Raw genomic sequence first — 17,251 nt, forward strand, 5'->3', positions numbered from 1 at the left:
AACTGGAGGGAGAGGAGACGGTAGGCAGCCGACTGACGGCAAAACCGGCAGTTGGCGACAGTCTGTGAGGCGCATCTTATCGGTCTGCCCGGCTGTCTCATGGCGGCGGGAAACGGCGAGCGAGCGGAGCCGCCAGCGAGCGAGGAGGAAGAGAGAGAGAGAGAGAGAGAGAGAGAGAGAGAGAGAGAGAGAGAGAGAGAGAGAGAGAGAGAGAGAGAGAGAGAGAGAGAGAGAGAGAGAGAGGCGGGCAGGGGGCGCAGCTATCGGCATGCACGGTCCGTATATTACCTCTGCACCACCACCGCCGGCATAGGCCAGCACCAACTGTCCGTGGCTGGCGACCTGGCCGGCGAGACAGACGAGAGGGGAGCCTCAGCAAAGGCAGTTACGGGCGGGGAACGGCAGGCGGCACGGGCTCTTATGCCGGCACTGGCGCTAATGCACGCTCTAGCACCAGTGTCGGTGCCGGCACCGGTAACAGCAGCAGAACTGGTATCAATACTGGTACCGAGACCAATACTGTCTGTCACCAATACCAGTAGCGATACAGACACCAATACCGATGCCAGCACCGACGCTCGCACTAGCACAGGCACTGGCACCAACACCCGGCGACCGGTGAGCCATGGTGCCAACCAGCAGTGAACTAAATCGGTGCGGACAGGTAGAAAACACACGCAAACAGAAAGCCACAACCCGGCAGCCAAAATTAACCACAGCAGCAAGCGGGCGGCGTCGGAGGGGAGCAGGGCTGGGATCGAAAAGGATTAGGTTCCCTTCCGTGTTTTCTAGCGTACGTGCGTCAGAGATGTGCATTGTGCAGTACCTACGCAGTGTTCTAAATACGCTGAGTATTCATTTTTGTGTGAATGTGTGCTTCTGAGCGTGTGATATAGAGACAAAAGGGGAGACAGAGACGGGAAGGGACGTGTAACCCTATTAAAGGAATTTCCTATCCGGCACGCGAGTGCTTTTCCCCTCGACCGGGCCAAAAAGTTACATCAGTCGACTGCAGAGGGCTGGCCGGCGCCCTACCACTCTTCTCTGAGCTCAGTGACCTGCCAGGTCCAACAGCTGACCAATGGCCCGACCAAATGACCAACTGGCCGACCAGTGCAGTAGCACAGCGACACATTACTGCCCTAACCAACGTAAACAGTAAACACATTTCTGGGAACCGCGGCTCGACAGAGACAGATATGCCTCTGCTGGCGCTTCGTACAGCACTCAGATAAAGCGGCTGACGTACGGAAGCGCAGGCCAAACGTGTGTTTTTAAACCATCACTCTACTTGATGCGAGCTCGTCGGATGTGTGGGGAGCCCTCTGGCCGGTAACGTGACTTGACAGTATCGAGACGGAGCGTGGCCAGGGCAGTGAGGTGGGAAATGAATGCGTGTTTCCGGCCCATCCCTGTGTGACGCCCCTGCTGGCGCCACCCACAGCCGTGACACGGCAACTCGGGCGGCCACAACCGTGACGTGGTCGTGATGTGGTGTCACGTCACGTCGTCACGTACTGTGAGCGCGCTTCCCACTGCCCTTATAAGAGATGTGGGTGAGCCATAATAAGTTCTGTCATGACGGGGAACCCTACTAACCAGGGGGAACTCCCTACTAGCCACGAAGGATAGCAAGGGACTGGGAACACCCACAGAAACAGGCAAATAAACTGAGGAGGTCGGGGCATACCGAGCGGTGGGCCCACAGCAACACAAAGACAACGACAAACACCAAACCACTGACATGCAGACGGGCTGGCGGGCGGCCGGGGCCGTTAGTGAGCGGCGGCGGGGGCGGGGGCGGGGGCGGGGGCGGCCCACTCACCGGCACAGTACCCGCCATCGGTAGACTGCCGGCCGCGAACTGCTGCATCAGCGCGTTCTTGATGGCCAAGTTGTTCCTGCCGTTGATGAGCAGTTGTTCTTTGAGATGTTGTGGTGGATGGAAGTACTTGCATGGTGGCTTCTCGCGGTTACACCGGCCCTGTGAAAGCAGAAAAGAGCTGGTCAATAGGAGTCACTGCATCGGAAACTGTTCACTGCATAGGACACTGATCACTAATCGTCTCCCTCCGTATCATTAGCAACCATTGGTTCGGTCACATGGTCAGACACTGGTTATTAGACTGAACACTGGTGTCACCACTGCTTAGTCATTGATCACTGATGGTTGCTGAACCAAACACTAGTGACTGACGACGACCACTCTAGAGATGTGATCAAATCCATAATGTGACACGCGCGTCACGGCGTGTACACAGACACAGAATGATGGACGAAAAGCGGCGGCAGATGTTTGAGTAGGCCGGCCCGGTTCGACGGCAGCGGTTTGGAGCTAACGAGGGGCGTGAGGCCGCCGGTCGCTGCTGCTGCAGTCCCGGGGAAATGGCAACGCTCCCGGCAGAGCTTCGGAAATGGCGGCGCTTCCCGTCTTGCCACCAGAATAACAACTCGCTAGATGGGACGGCGCGGAGCCGACCGGCGCCGCGGCTCGACCTTACTCGGCAGACGGGGACCAAGATAGGAGAGAGATGCTGACATAGCTCAGGGCGGAGACGCTGAGCAGCCAGCAGGCGGAAATGCGAAATGCCGACCGCACGAGGTGCAGCCATGATAATTATAAGCTCTGATTACTAGATCTCCACTGGCAGTAGGGTATACTTCGGCCGGCGGTCAGCTCCAGGTCGCTGTGCCGCGTCCCTAACGAGCATGTCTCCAACAGTCACTCTGTGCGACCGTTCGGTCAGAAACAGCGTGGGAAAGCCCGACCGGTCGACCGGGCCCACTTAGCGAGCCAAACGCATGCGACAGGTGGTCGCTGCCACCTCGCCCCGCACAAATACGAGTGTCGGGCGAGTACGTGCTGCGGCGAGCGACCGGCCGTCGGGGGCGACACCCACTAACCTCCCCCCCCCGTCCCACACCCCACACAGGACCGCCCGCCTCCCACACAATCACACTACACTGGGCGCGCATGGCGTGTGACCGACCACAAAAACAGTGACAGCACGTGGGGCGGCGTTTTTTGTCCCGTCCGTCAGTCGGCCGGGAGGGTAGCGCTGGCGGCGGCATCGACCGGTGAGGCGGTGGGCGCCGGGAGGACGGAGAGAGCACGAGAACAGCTGACTGATCGGAGAGGACTAGCTATTGCGATTTCGGGGAGAGATACAGAGAGCACGAGGATCGGCGACCGACTGCCCTAACCGCTATGCCTAACTGGTTGTGGTGTCAGTTATAGCCAGTCCCATGAGTTGAAGCCTGGGTGAGCACAAGGCTACAACTCATGGGAAAGGCAGGAATTCCTCACCCAAAACCATCGTACACTTTGCGTGGAGAGGTATACGGTTCACCCCTGTGGTCATACACAATCCGTCAGCCTCAATCTTTCGGAAGACGGATAATCCAAAGCAGTCTTATCGAACTTCCACCTCAAATTTACGACTTTTAGTGCCCTTCGCTCAAAGAAAGGCAAACAGCCGGCTTAGTGAATCAGGTGTTTCCTACATTGACTATCTATCCTAATTACCCGGTCTATGGTTGATCATGTTATTGAAGTCCGTAAGCGATGCCTTATTATACAAGCCAATATAGCGGAGAAGAGCGACAAGCGGCAAAAATACAAAAGGTTTCAATGTACCCGGGGCAGAACACATCCATCAGATGCGCCTCAGTGAACGACAGAAGGCAAGACGCGCAATCTTTGAGCTCCATCATCTACGAACAAAGAACGGCTTTGTTATTGACCAATGGTTATCTCAGATATAGGATACATCCAGAAAGCTGTCAGCAATGGCGGCGCGCAGTTATGTTCAGCGCGAGGTAGGTACTGTTCGACGAGCTTACAGACGACCCGACCACGTTTTTAGAAAGAACGGCTCGGAGATGCAAGGCCATGCACCAGCGATTTTCATGGGACAGGGCTCCGCAGTACACCATGGTACTCAGTTTGTTTGATACAATGAGCTCAGTGATCTCACGTCAACTGAACATACCTATATCTATAATGAGAATATTACCAAATGTACAAATTAACGCTGCTCCCGCTCAGGCAGACACCCCCCCCCCCCAAAAAAAAACTTTCTTTCCTCGGCGATCAATGACATTATTTGATACACCAGTCGCTGCCAGCCTTCTAGCGATGGCTTGATTGCATATCTAGCGACTGGCTATATAGCCAGGGGCGGAGACCTCCCTGGCCTGCCAAGTGAGTCTGACAGACCGTCGCCGCTCGGCGCGCGACACCGGACACCAATCTCGGTCGCCGCTTCTTCATACCGGCAAAAAGGATCGTTTTTCTATGCCGCAATCGGGGTCGGCCGGCCGCGCGCACCGCTCAGCGCCGCAGCGCGATTCGCGCCCGCCACAGCCGCGGACGGTCGTAAAAAGCCGCACTGCCCGGCCGGCACAGCGCGCGGCCACGCGGCGGCGGCTGCAGCGACGGCGGCGACGGGGCGGCGGCGGCCGACTGACGCCCATCGATCCCGGACAGCGGCCGAACAAAGGCAATGGCGCCGGCCGCCGCCGCCCGCCCGCACCCTCTCGAGCCAGCGCCCGCCGGACACAATTAGCATGATATAATCGGCCGGCGTTCCGGGGCACATGCCACTGGGTCAGGTCAGGTCCTGATAGCTGGGTCGTGTCCGGAGGGGGAGGCTGCAGTCTGTGATAGTGCGTGTGTGGGAGAGTGGGAGGCAGGGGAGTCTCTGCGTCCGTGCGCGCCCGTAAGTGTTTGCACCGCGGGGGTCGCCCGGGTCGGCTCTGGGCGGCCAATATCCGGCGCCGGCTGTCGCCAGCCGTGTCCGTTATTGCTTTCCTATCGATGGCGGTGGGTGTGGCGCTGCACCCCTGCACTGGCGCCAGGCGCCGCCCGCCCGGGCCCAGCCCGCAGACAGCCCGCTGTCAGCCATGGCTCTGCAGCCGGGACGCCGGCCGGAGCTGCAGAAAGTCTCAGCGGGCGGTCCTTGCAGCCCGCCCGGGACCACTGTGTGGTCTGCCGGGACCAACTGCGCGGTCCCGCCCGGTGCCATCCTACCCGGGCGTCACACAAAGCGAGCGAGAGCGCCGGAGCTGAGCGGTATGAAAGAGCATAGTCGGCAGCGCCGCCGCCGCTGGAACGCGCACGGAGCGGTCCTGCCGCCGTCTCAATGGAGCCATCGGAGCGCCGGTCCTGCTGCCGAGCGGCCGCCGCGGCCGGTCGGCGGCACTGGGTCAGACCGGCCGGCGCCGGCGCCGCCCCGGCGCGCGCACACAGAGACTAGCACACTGCAGCCGCCGCCTGTCCAGTCAATGGCCGATTGCGCTGCCGCCGGCCGGGCGCGCAATTCCATCTGGCCGGCGATTCCGCTGGATGGCGGTGGCGGATGGTTCCGGCGGCCCCTCCCTCCCTCTCTCCTCCCGGCCCAGCTGCCGCCGGGGCAGTGAGTAGTAAAACGGCACGTGGCGCACGCCGACGCGGCCTGCACTGCGGCGGTCGGCTCGGCTCGCCAGGACAGGGAGGGGCAAGAGGTCACCGACCGGTACGGTGAGCCGACTATTGGACGCTACGGTGGCCGCATGACCGCCACCCGTGCACTGCAGAGTGCGGCGGACTTGAACAAAGTGCGGTGACGCCCCGGCCGCATCCCCGCCATCACTCTAATGACTGCGACAAAGCGTAGTGTGCACTGTGCATCAGTAATGCTAGATCTGTGTTCCCGGCACCACGGCTGGTTCAGATCCCGGTCCGTTGAGATTTTGGTGTCTTCCGACACTAAAGAAAACGGGCAATGTGCAACTCTTGCTGCAATGCTGAGCTGGAGATGGGTTGAGCTGGAGATGGGTTAGGGGAAATGTTTGCACCTTTCGTGCTCAGACATGCATTAGAGCGTCTGTAGCGCTGCCACGTCATCTCAGTGCACCCCACGGCCAGACGCCGGTCAGGAGCACTCCCTGCAGACCGCCGCCGCGCCGGCCGCAGACGGCCACATTCCGTCCCGCCGCCCTCTCGGTGCCCGCTGCACGCCGGTGCATTGTTGTCGCAGTCCGGGGCCGCGCGCCATAATAAATGGCGTCTCAGGCGAGCCGGAGGTGACCGCGGTCCGGGCGCCTCGTGCCGGAGAGGCCGGTCGGGGCAGCCGGTGGAATCCCGCACCGGTGCCAGCGGCTGCAGTGGGCACTGCAGGGGACCGACAGACGCCGACAGGGGCACCGGAGCGAGCGGGCGGCCCCGACCCGGACTGGGACATCACAGGGTGACAGCCGCGGCCGCCCCGAGACACGGCCGGCGCGGCCACCCTAATTACCGCGCACACTCCCTCCCTAGCACCGCCCGGCAGCACCCAATTACTCGGCCCATGTCTCCCTGTTGCGGCAGGCCGGGAATACGACATGGAGACAGGCCAGCCCACCGCGCTAATGTCTATTGACAGCCGCCAGTTGACCTTTTGCTTCCAAATCCCGTCAACAAGAGCATTAGTGCGCACAATGGCACTGGAGCGGCCGGCTGCCGGTGAACGGGGCGCTGAGCCGGGTTAGCGCTGCGGTCTGGAACTGCGCCGCGGCGCGGTGGGGGTGTCAGGTGTACCGGGGCCCAGCTGCCGCCGGTGGTGGCCGCCCGGGCACCGTTCCAGCCGCGCTGACCGCCGGTCAGCCGGCCGTGGCACGCTGCCGACACCGGCTGGCGGAAGTTGACGCCGCTCCAGGACGGCACACTGTTGCTGCTCGGCCGTCGCCAACACAGCTCGGTGGGGCCCTCCCCTCCGCAGGCCATCATTAGCCGTACCAGACCATACATTATACCACAAAAGCAAATGGCATTAGGTGTGGTCTATTCACGCGCTGTCCATCAAGGGACGGATTGTTTGCGCCCACCAAAGGAACCTGATCGCGATGAAAGACGCAGGCTAGCTCAGTTCCCCAGCGCTAATTTGACACATGTTCTTATAACGGTGCTTCCAAGTCGTAATCACAATGTGGAAACAAGTAGTAGCTGATTACAGTGATTACCAGTACCAGTGTTTTTATCAACATCTACACGCTCTAGTGCCGTGTGAGTGCCAGTCGCGCCGGTGAGCTCTGTTACCGGCAGCCACACGGTGCGAGCTGAGGTCGAGCCGTGTGCCGCCCCGCGCCACTGACCGGGGCGGGTCCCGGTGGTGCCGTAGGCCCCGTAATGCCGGCCGGGCGGGCGGGCGCCGGACGGCACCATCGGACAGTCGGCGGACGATTCGGCCGCCGGATCAATGCAAAACGCCCGGCCGTATGGCGCCGGCCGGCCGGCGGCGGGCACCGCGTCAGTCGGCCCGCGGACCGGCCAACGCCCTCCGGGACCGCGGCGACCCCTGAGCCACACCCCTACCCGGGCTCCACAGACCCACGGCAACCCCAGAAACGCGTCCCCATCCCGCTCCCCAAGCCACTCTGCCAGCCAATAGCCACAGAGCCCGCGTCCAAGCTCACTTCAACCGGCTACTCCTGAGGCTGTTTTCCCAGCCACGTAGCCAGCTCGTGCCAGTCCTTTCCAGTCCTGAGGTCGCTCTCCCTGTCAGCCAGTTTCCAGTCCTGAGGCCGCTCTCCCAGCCAGCTCCTCGGTCCCCAGTGCAGTGCGGCGGCCCGGACCGCTCGCGCCCGTATGCACATACCAATGGTCGGCGGCAGCGGCCGCGGACGGGCGCCGCCTACTGATGCAGGCAGCGCCGGCCGGCCGCGGTCACACGGCTGACACGCGACGGCGCCGCCGACCCAGCGTGCATACGGCAGCGATCTCCGCACGGCTCGAGTCTGTCCCGGGCCGCCGCGACCTGGTGACCCGCGCGGTCCGGTCACCGGCACAGCACGGTGCGGCGCTGCGGACGGCCGGTGCCCGGCCGACGTCTTCTCTCTCCCGGCCGGCCGTGTGATCACCCGCACAATCAGCCTGCATTCAGAGGCGGCACACGGCCGTACCGGGCGTCATTAGCGGGTAGACGGGCGCCGCCGCTGGCGGCCACACTCGCGCAGACGACAGCTTAATGAGGCCGAGCGGCGCGCGGCGCGAGGTGTCGGCCCCAGGTGTCGGCCCCACTGCCGTCTCCGGTGGCATGACGGCGCAAAAACCGGTCACCGATCAACGGCTCGGCGCAGACACACACGGCTGGGGACGGGCGGAGCCACCGGCTCAGCGCTGACGCACGCGGCTGGGGACGGGCGGGGCGCGAGATCTGGCACCGGAGACGGGCTAGCGGCGCGGCATGGGCTGACGCCATCAATTTCGCGCTGCAGCTGCTCCGCTCCTCGCCAGGTAAACAGAGACGGCTAAGTAAACACACCGTTGCCATGGTGACAGGCTTTGGAGGCTCAGGCGGCGCATGAGCGCGGCATGACGACGGCTGTGCGCCGGTGCTGAGATAGGGCTGGGACTTGACTGATACTAGACAAGACCGGGACCGTAACGGGACCGACCTGGGACCGTGGAGCGCCGCTGCACGCGCCGCCCATACACCAGACGCTCGCTCAGCCGGACACATCGAGCCCATCTCAGAGCGCGCTAAAAACGCCGACAAAAACGGCGCCGGCTCTGGTGTGCGGCGGCGGGCGGCGCGGGCGCGCGCCGTTTCGCGAGGCTACGTGCCGCCGCGGCCGACCGCCCGCCGAGCGGAGCGCACGCCGGCAGCGGGCAGTACAGCCAGACAGACGGACAGACGGACGGACCGCCAGGACCGGCGACACCCGGCCAGTCGTAACCCCATGGCAAACAGTCGGCCGGAACCATGGCAACTTTGATCAAACAGAGCGGCGGGCGCTATTGCAGCGGCGCTGCGCCACAGCGCTTCATTAGAGGCCAGTCGGGGTTGGAGGCAAACACCGGCCGCCGGCGCCGCGGACCGCTCCACCGCTCCACAGGTCCACCCGACTCCATCGGTCAACATTTCATCGGACTCCAGCGGTAAAAGTTCCATCGGACTCAGCCAGTCCGCCCGGCTCCACCGGTCCAAGGTCCATGGCTCACCGGACTTTACCGGACTCAGCAGGATCAACGGACTTCGGTTCAACCTATTCCAGAGGCCATGCATATTACATAGCCCATACTGCACGATTCGCACAACTCCGCCGGACCTCACTAGTCCCCGTTCCACCGTATTCCACCGGTCTTACGGATTCCACTATTGACGGTCAGCGGTGCATGGTGTGGCGTGAAGCTCGATGGATGAAATGACAAATGGTGCCTTCCAAAAGCGGCACGTGGCAATGCAGCAGTCTTGCAAGCTTATTAGTTTCTAGGAACTATCCCCTAGAATGGCCTGTGGGTTCTTTGTTGGCGGATTTCCACAAACTATGGCACAAAAACCACTTCCGACACAGATAATTCGATCGACATTGGGCCTGTGATCCGGAACGCTTCCTACTGAAGGAACCTGGGTACGGTGAACGGCCACAGTGTCAAATACAGGCCGCCACTGCTGAGATCGTGCCCAGGTTCAGTTTCCGGGATCGGTGTCTGGCTCAGCACAGATGCACTTAGGCTGAGGGAATGGACCAACGGGATCAGGCCACGGGAGACCTGAGGTCATTAGTTGAAAACAGTTTGTCCAGACTGGATTTGCTTATGCAAGACTTGGAGTGTACTACACATCAGTCGCAGACTCGCAGTCGCGAATAATCATGAGAATATTTGCTGGCATATGTTTTATACCACATGCCGTAGACCACTATATACCTATATATAGTGGTCTATGGCCTATATATACCTATATAGGCATATAGGATACATGCACAATATTTGCGCTTTAGACCAAAATGTAGGCAATTTAGCGAGCAGTTTTGCAGTGAGAAACGTGAGAGTCCGCAATCCTGTGCCGGACGTTTCTTCGTCGATGCTGGACCGCAGCCGTTACATCTACCCCGAACTGAACCCGAGCCGATATATTTACCCCGGGACTGAGCCCCAGCCGTTATATCTACCCCGGGACTGAGTCAAAGTCGTTGTATCTCCCTGGGACTGATAGATACAGCTCGAGCCGCTGTATCTTTCCTAGCCTGGGCCGGAGCCGCTACTTCTCCCCCCCCCCCCCCTCATGGGCCCGAGCCGCTCTGTCTCCCCGGGACTGAGCCCGCAGCCGCGGCAGCCCTTCCGAGAACGGAGCGCTCGCCGGCCGGCCGGCCAGGCTCGGCGGCGCGCAGCACTCCCCTGAGCCCGGCCGGCGCCAGCGGCCGCCATCCATTCGAATTTCGCACCGGCCATGGCGCCGTGCAGCGCCGCTCGAGCGAACGCGGGGAGGAGGGAGGCGGCGAGAGCCGGTTCCTCGCGCGCCACCGAGTGCAGCACGCCGCGACACAAGGTCAGACGGAGCCGGTGCACGGGCCGGGCGGCGGACCGCTGCACTGGCGCGCCGGCGGGCCAGACAGGGCGCCGGGGCTGGCGCTCTGCAGCCGGCGGCCTGAGGTGAGGCGGCGCGCCGCGGCACCTGCCCGGTGTAAAATAAACAGTGCCGCTCACCGGCACACCATCAGCGGCGGCGGCGGCCGCGCAGGCGGCCACATGACCCGCCATCGACCGTTTCCAGACTTCCGTCGGTGTCGGCCAAAAATACGGGCTCGCTGCGTCGTGCGGCCGACCGCCTCCGCATCCCGGCTGCACCGCTGGCCGGCCGATACCACGGCCCCTCACCAACCGCGGCCGACACCACCGGGCCCTCACCAATCGGGCCGACACCAGACGCTGGTGCCGCGCCAATAAGCCTGATGCACCAGGCCCGCGCTGGCACCGGTGCACGGCGAGCAACAGCCCGTCAGCGGCCGGCGGCCGGTGTCGGGCTGACCAGTGATCGCTCAGCACAGGTGCCGCCGCCGCCTCCCGCGATCAACAGGCAGCCCGGCTGGCCGACGGCCAACGCGCCGCCCCCGCCACCTCGCGCGGATTCTGGAAACCGGCGCCGGCGGCGGCCTGGCTGTGGCCGTCGGCCCAATCAATACCATCAACACACAGCGCGGCGGCGGCGGCGGCGGCGGCGGCGGCGGCGACGCGTATACACGGCCGGCGGGCGGCTCTGGGACAGCCGCCCCCGCCCCCGCTCCGGCCACCGCCCGGACCATCCGCCAGATAATAGTGATGAAGATGGACGCGGCGTCAGCGGCGGCCGATGAGCGTTTTGTCGCCATCAGCCGGCGGCGCGAGTGGTCATTATTGGGCTGGCGGTCACGGAGAGATGGCCACTCGCCCTCAGCGCTGGCTGCCACTGCCCGGCGCAATCTGTCACTGTCTGAAGAGAGGTGGCGAGGCTATCGTTGTCTGGCGCTGTCTGCAATTATATGACGCTGTCTGTCATTGTCCGGCGCTGCGCTAACAGTCTGACGCAATCTGTCATTATTTGTCGCCGCCCCAGCCACTGTTGGCTATTGTATGGCGCTGTCTGCCATTTTCTGCCATTTTCTGGCGCTGCCCTGTCACTGTCTGTCTTTTTCGGACGCTATCTGGGATTACCAGTCGCTGTCTGATGCAAGTCTCTGGACAAGACACAGACAGCTGCGTCAGTCGCCGGACAGGACATTGAAAACGGACAGCAGCGGGCAGCCAGTACGCTGGCGCAAGCAGAGATCGGGTGGGCAACGGCAAAGTTACGGACGGGCTTAATACCGCATGGAAAGAATCTCAAACTAACGGCCTGCTACAAACTGCTCGACTTAGTTAATGATATTCATGCCAGAGGGCATTAAACAATGTGGATATTGCACAGAAGCACCGCAGTTAGCGATGTTCCAAGAGTGATTGCTTTGAAATAGTAGAGAAGAGGAGCAATATTCATTCTTCAGTTCTGAGAAACGATGAACTTGAAAGTAAGTGCAATAGGCACGCTGATATTTTCGGATTTGTTACATGATAACGAATTTCCCTCAGCTAAACTCCATTATCAACACGGCATTACTCTTGAAAGCGAAGCCAAAAAAGGAGAATGCATTTAAAAGCTGATAAAACCACTGAGATAACAAACATTTTAAAATCAAATACCCCGTTCGGTTTCCGTGTCTGGCCACAGGTCAGACGTCCGTAGCCTGTCACTGGCCCGGCTCCGTTTCGTGCGCTCCAAATGAGTTATGGGCGCGATAGGCGCTTCATTTCATGCCTAAAATAACAGAAACGATACCGCCAGCCACGGCTACCTCAATCAAATTTTAAAATGAAATAAGAAATTGTAAAAGACCACACTATGCGGCGGCACTGCTCCGATGGCTGCGCTGTTCCATGGGCCGACCAGCCCTAAGTCTGCAGACTGAGGCGGCGCGGCGCGCCACTGAACCCCTCTCCCTACCCTGCCGCGTCCTGCAGAGTCGGCAGGGCGGCCGCGGACGGACCGCTGCTCCGGCGCTGACGCAACCCCCGTTCATCGGCGCGCCTGCAGCCGCTCGGCGGCCCATCGCCGCCGTCACGGAGCCGGGCCGCCGCCGCGCCTGACGAGACCCAGCACAAATAAATAGGGGAGCCGGGTGGCTGCAGGGCGACCGGAGGCGCCCACGGGGCTGCGCCGGGTGGTGGGGTCAGACCCCGGTGGCAGGCGTCTCTCCGTTCGACCTCTGGATGGTCCGCAATGCCGATCAGATGAGCATCATGCAGTGTGCTCATGGCCTCGGAACACAAACCGTTATGGACGGTCCAGCACCAGCAGAGAACGATAAGACAAGAAGGGGACGCCGGGACGAGGCGCAGATGGCAACATAGAGGCCATCTCAATCAACCGTTTGAGGAAGCGCCACATATTTCTCGGAAGGAAACCTACGAGTACATCGCAGATCGGGATCAACAGCAGCGAGCCCAGCAGCACCAGTACAAACAAAAGCATTCCGAGCTGTCCTGACCTGTTCGAACGTCTTCCTGGTGCCGTCCACGCCACGGCGAGCTTCAGGCCCTAGCCCCACCCCCATCAGACCCAGGTCAAAGCCAATGTGTCGTGTCCTAGACCGGGGTCCGACCCACCACGACGGGCCTACTGCGGCGCAAACCAGACCCCAGTTTATCCCGCCACCACTGCGCCGCGCACGGACAGCAACAAATGGGCGCATTACGGGGATTACCATCGGCCGTAAGTAATTATCTGGTGCCCGGTCCATGAGTGGCGGCGGCCAGTGAATTTTTCATCAGCCATCGGATCAGCACGGCAGCGGGTCGGCCGTCCATCCATCGACCGTGGCAGTGGCGGGGCTGACCCGTCGACCGCGCCCAACCCGAGCGGCACAGTCGCACCCCGCCCGGCCGGCACCGGGAAGCGGTGGGTGCCAAACTGGGGAGGTGGGTGCTGATGGATGGTACACCGGTGCACCGGTGATGGGTGCCAAAATGGGGCGGTGGGAGGTAATGGGTGCCGGGCCGACGCCGAAACTACTCGACAGCGGTTCGATCCAGAACCCTGAACGTTCGGGCGCTGCCCACTTAGAGGGCAAATCGCAGAGACTGATAAAAACAGTACAGAACGACGGCCGTCCGGGCAGAAGCGCTGCAAGAACTGCCCAAAAACGAGATCCAGAACGCTCGGTGCCAAATAGCGCGCAAGATAGACGCCCCGAAACTGTGCCAGCACCACGGCATCAGTTGCACCCAATGTCAGCACCAATTTTGGTGTCATTGGAGTCGGTGCACGCTCAATATCGGTGATACAGTCGGTGTCAGTGATACGCATAGCAGTCAGCAGCGCTGTCACCCTCAGTATCACGTGCAGAGCGGCGCCGGTGGACGTCGCCATCGGACGTGGGGGCTGCCACAGCCGAGCGCCGCTGAGCTGCCGTCAAGGCCGGCCACTCGGGGGCTCACGAAGGAGGCGGGCGTGGAAACGGAGACGGACAGGACACGGACACGGACGGACAGGACGGGAAACGGACACGGAGTACGGACAGGAGGACCACCTTAGTATCCGCCGTGAAACCTCAATAAACCAGCAGTAACGGCAGATCGCTTTACTGATCCCTTACGACAGATCCCTCACTGGACAAGGCGACAAGGTCCTGGAGCATCGACCAGCAGTGGCAGGACACTGCACTTACACTGTCGAATGACCTATCACGGAACCAGCGTCCAGCAGTGTCGGATGGCCAGTCAGTGGCCCAGCATTTCCGGCTGACCCGTCACCAAACCAGCGATATCGGATGACCGGCCACTGCTCTGGAGCGATATGGGACGGCTTCTCAGCCCCGGTACAGCCAAACCGATCTAAAGGGCATTCAAAACGGCTGAAGGCGTGAGACTCGCGGGCGCGGCCCTCACCTCACTCAACCGACAGGCGGGCCATTGTTATCCGCAGTGAATGCAGGTCGGCTGAATTCATTCAGCACACTGGAGCCAATCGAACGGTTCGAGGAGCATACAAACACATTCAATACAGGTCAATGCAAACGATCGCTGTGTGACTAAAACGCTAATAAGGGCAATGACGAAATGCCGGTATTTGTCAGCAATTTAGCATCAATGGCAACAATCCTTCAATCAATAAGGTCAAAATAGAACGCTACCAGTCAACGGACAGCAGAAACGGTTCACTCGATGGACAAAATCGCTGTCAGTTATTATAACGAACAACTTTATGGCCTTTGCTCTTTTCACGTATATAAACAATCGAATAGTGGACATTTGCACCAGTTCAACATTGTTTGGATGGGGCATATGCCCGAATGTCTGGTTTTTGCCTAGTTTATCAGATATCCAAACAAAACTGGAATGTAAAATTCCGCAAGTCTTACCAATTAAAAAATAAAACATGGCCCCTACCTTATCATTGATAATATATTTTTATACCGGTTTAAGCAGTCTGGTTCCAGTTTGGACGGCTCGTAACCAATCAAATCAATACCAATCGATTTGGTCATAACAACGTATAGCTGTCAAATGTCCATATGCATCACGTTCGGACTGGCAGCGTTGCCCCTGAGCTCGCCCCCATGACCGTTCCGCTGCCCGGCTGTCCCTGCCGGCTCGCCACGATTGGCCCCGCGGGCTCGCAGAGCCGCCGGCGGCGCTGTCCGTTGGCCAGGCGCGATGTTTGCTCAGTCAATCGGCCGAGCGGGGCCGGCGCCAGTGCCGATAACGCTCCGAGCCGAGCATGGCGGCCGTCATGACTCATGACTCACCGGCCGGCCGGCTCCTCAGTTCACATACTGCCTCGGTGGACACGGCCCCGCCCGGCGGCACACGGCGGCACATCGGAACGGGCCGAGCCACTCGGTCATCAGTGATCCACGCCCAAAACCCACACCACACAACAATGACCGAATAGCATCGGATTCCGGGACCACAAACGGTTGAAAGTATTATAAGATGGCCCATGGATACACAATGTCACATCAAGGCCTAAGCTGAACACATGGCGACACCATATGACCTACCCTACTGCAGTGCTGGTGATCTATGACCTGCCCTAAAGCTGCATTGGCAGGTGGCCTCACATGGCTAGCCCTACAGTGGAGCGGTGTTGGCACCCGTGACCCACCCTACAAAGCTGTGCTGGGACCCCAGGTCAGGTCAGCCCCAAAAAGCGGCGGCGTGCCACTCACCTTGATGGAGTCGAAGCAGGCGGTCACCTTCCCGTTCTGCACCTCCACGTGCGGCAGTGGGTGGGCAAACTTGCACTCGGTGTCACTGCGACTGCACTTGTTGCGCTGGTACTCTCTACAGACCTCCAGCTGCAACCAACGCGAGTCCTTTATATTCATGCTCAGAGCGTTCACCATGTGGAAGTTGGCCATGACGTCGAAGGACGGCGGCAGCGGCAGCGGTCGGCGGCTGACGCGGCGGTCACCGGACGCGGAGGCGCATCCAGCCGCGCGGTCAGCGGCGGCGGCAGCGGTCCGCTCCGGCCGGCACTGCTGCGCTCCCTCACCTCACCGCCGCCGGAGGCACACCCGACGCGCACAGCGCAAGCTTAGCTTGGTCTGCAACGCCGCCTCTACGGCCACAGCAAGCTTGCGGAGACTATCTACTGGGTAGCGCTGTAAGCGGGGCCAGGATTGGCAGACTGGTTGGTATAAGCGCTCTGATTGGCTGCTGCGGCGAAAGAAGCTAGGCGATTGGCCGGTCGTCCTCAAGGTTATCAAGCTGCAATGAGAAAGAAAAGGAGTTAAAGCATCAACCTACACATTCCAAAGCTGGGAGATAGAGGTAGCGATGCTGCACCGGGCGGCGGCGGCGGAGGAGTGGTGTGGCCGCCGCCGCCGCCCCCCGGCTGCCGTGCAGGGGACGGTCGTCCACAAGCAGCACCCCCGCCGCTGACAGTGCGCCACTCTAAGCCAAGCACGCCACGGTTGCGTCAGATTAGCAGCGGATCTCTACGAGGCGGCCCGTTACCCTGCGCTGGCTGGCGCGGCTACTGAGCGCGGCTGCAGCGGCGGCGGCGTGAGGTGTGCCGGGCAGGCCGACTGGGTCGGCCCGCGCCACCCGCCCCGGTTCCAGCCCTACCGCCAGTCCCCATATCCCACACTCGGCCCGACCACCGACCGCGCCGGCCGGGCACGCTATCACGGCGAGCGCAGCCGGCCGGCGCGGCGGCGTGCCGGCCGCCGACCACGCCCGCCGACCACCCCGCCCGAGCGCGGCGCCGCTCACAAAGGACACCAGACGGAGAGGGAGAGGACTACACACACAGCCATACTCTCCAACACACACCCTCACACTCTCACACACCCACAGCAGAGGGATGAGGACAGCGCGCATGTCGCCCCACCTACCGGCCGCGTCTGTGCGTCGCCGCGCCGGCCAACAAAATGGCAGCTGCAGCGGAGCCGGCAGCGCCCCCTCCGTCACCGTGCAACACCGCCGGCCGAGTGGGGGCCGGCGGCCGCCGACGCCGCTGCAACACGGCGGCGGCGCGGCGCGGCGCGCGCAGCCGAGCGGCCCCGCCTGCCGGCCGGCCGGCGCCAGCCGACCGACCGGCCGCCGCCGCCGGAAAAATCGCCAGAAACTTCCGCACATGGTACCGCGAAATGCCGCGGCGGTGAGCCACCACAAATGGCGAAGGTTGATAAAATGTAGCTGGCAATGATGCAATCGCTGAGATTTTCATCAACAATCCGTAGCTACGGAGCATATATCCATACAGGTCTGTCAAAATTTCAACTTGAGTTATGAAAATTTGCCTTCAAATAGAAGACCAAAATAGCATAATCACGTTAAGTTAAACATTGAAACTAAATTCAATTTCAGCTTCGATCAAAGGGAATCTTTGAATGCTGAATGTACCTAATAAGCGCTCAGCTAAGCGATTACGCGCCGAACGCGTGCCTAATCATAGATCGCATATCATTTCAGGCTTGATGTAGG

At 61.2% G+C, this 17,251-nt stretch overlaps 1 protein-coding gene across 6 annotated transcripts in view; it reads right to left on the bottom strand.

Moving 5' to 3' along the window:
• LOC122389070 (muscleblind-like protein 3) overlaps window positions 1–16,757 on the bottom strand; it is a 29,574-nt gene extending 12,817 nt beyond the window's left edge. For 3 of the 6 annotated variants that reach the window (XM_043380749.1, XM_043380747.1, XM_043380745.1), the window contains exons 1-4: window positions 16,660–16,757; window positions 15,490–16,030; window positions 1,826–1,984; window positions 289–342 (exon numbers count right to left, since the gene is read on the bottom strand). In XM_043380749.1, coding sequence (XP_043236684.1) covers window positions 289–342; window positions 1,826–1,984; window positions 15,490–15,681 — 405 coding nt within the window. In that variant the 5' untranslated portion in view covers window positions 15,682–16,030; window positions 16,660–16,757. The remainder of the gene's footprint in view (window positions 1–288; window positions 343–1,825; window positions 1,985–15,489; window positions 16,031–16,659) is intronic. The other 3 variants (XM_043380750.1, XM_043380748.1, XM_043380746.1) reach the window with 1 other exon arrangement.
• Window positions 16,758–17,251: the final 494 nt, after the last annotated feature.

The sequence above is a fragment of the Amphibalanus amphitrite genome, unplaced genomic scaffold (assembly GCF_019059575.1).
Source record: "Amphibalanus amphitrite isolate SeventyFive unplaced genomic scaffold, NRLGWU_Aamphi_draft 000343F_arrow, whole genome shotgun sequence".
NCBI lineage: Eukaryota > Metazoa > Arthropoda > Thecostraca > Balanomorpha > Balanidae > Amphibalanus > Amphibalanus amphitrite.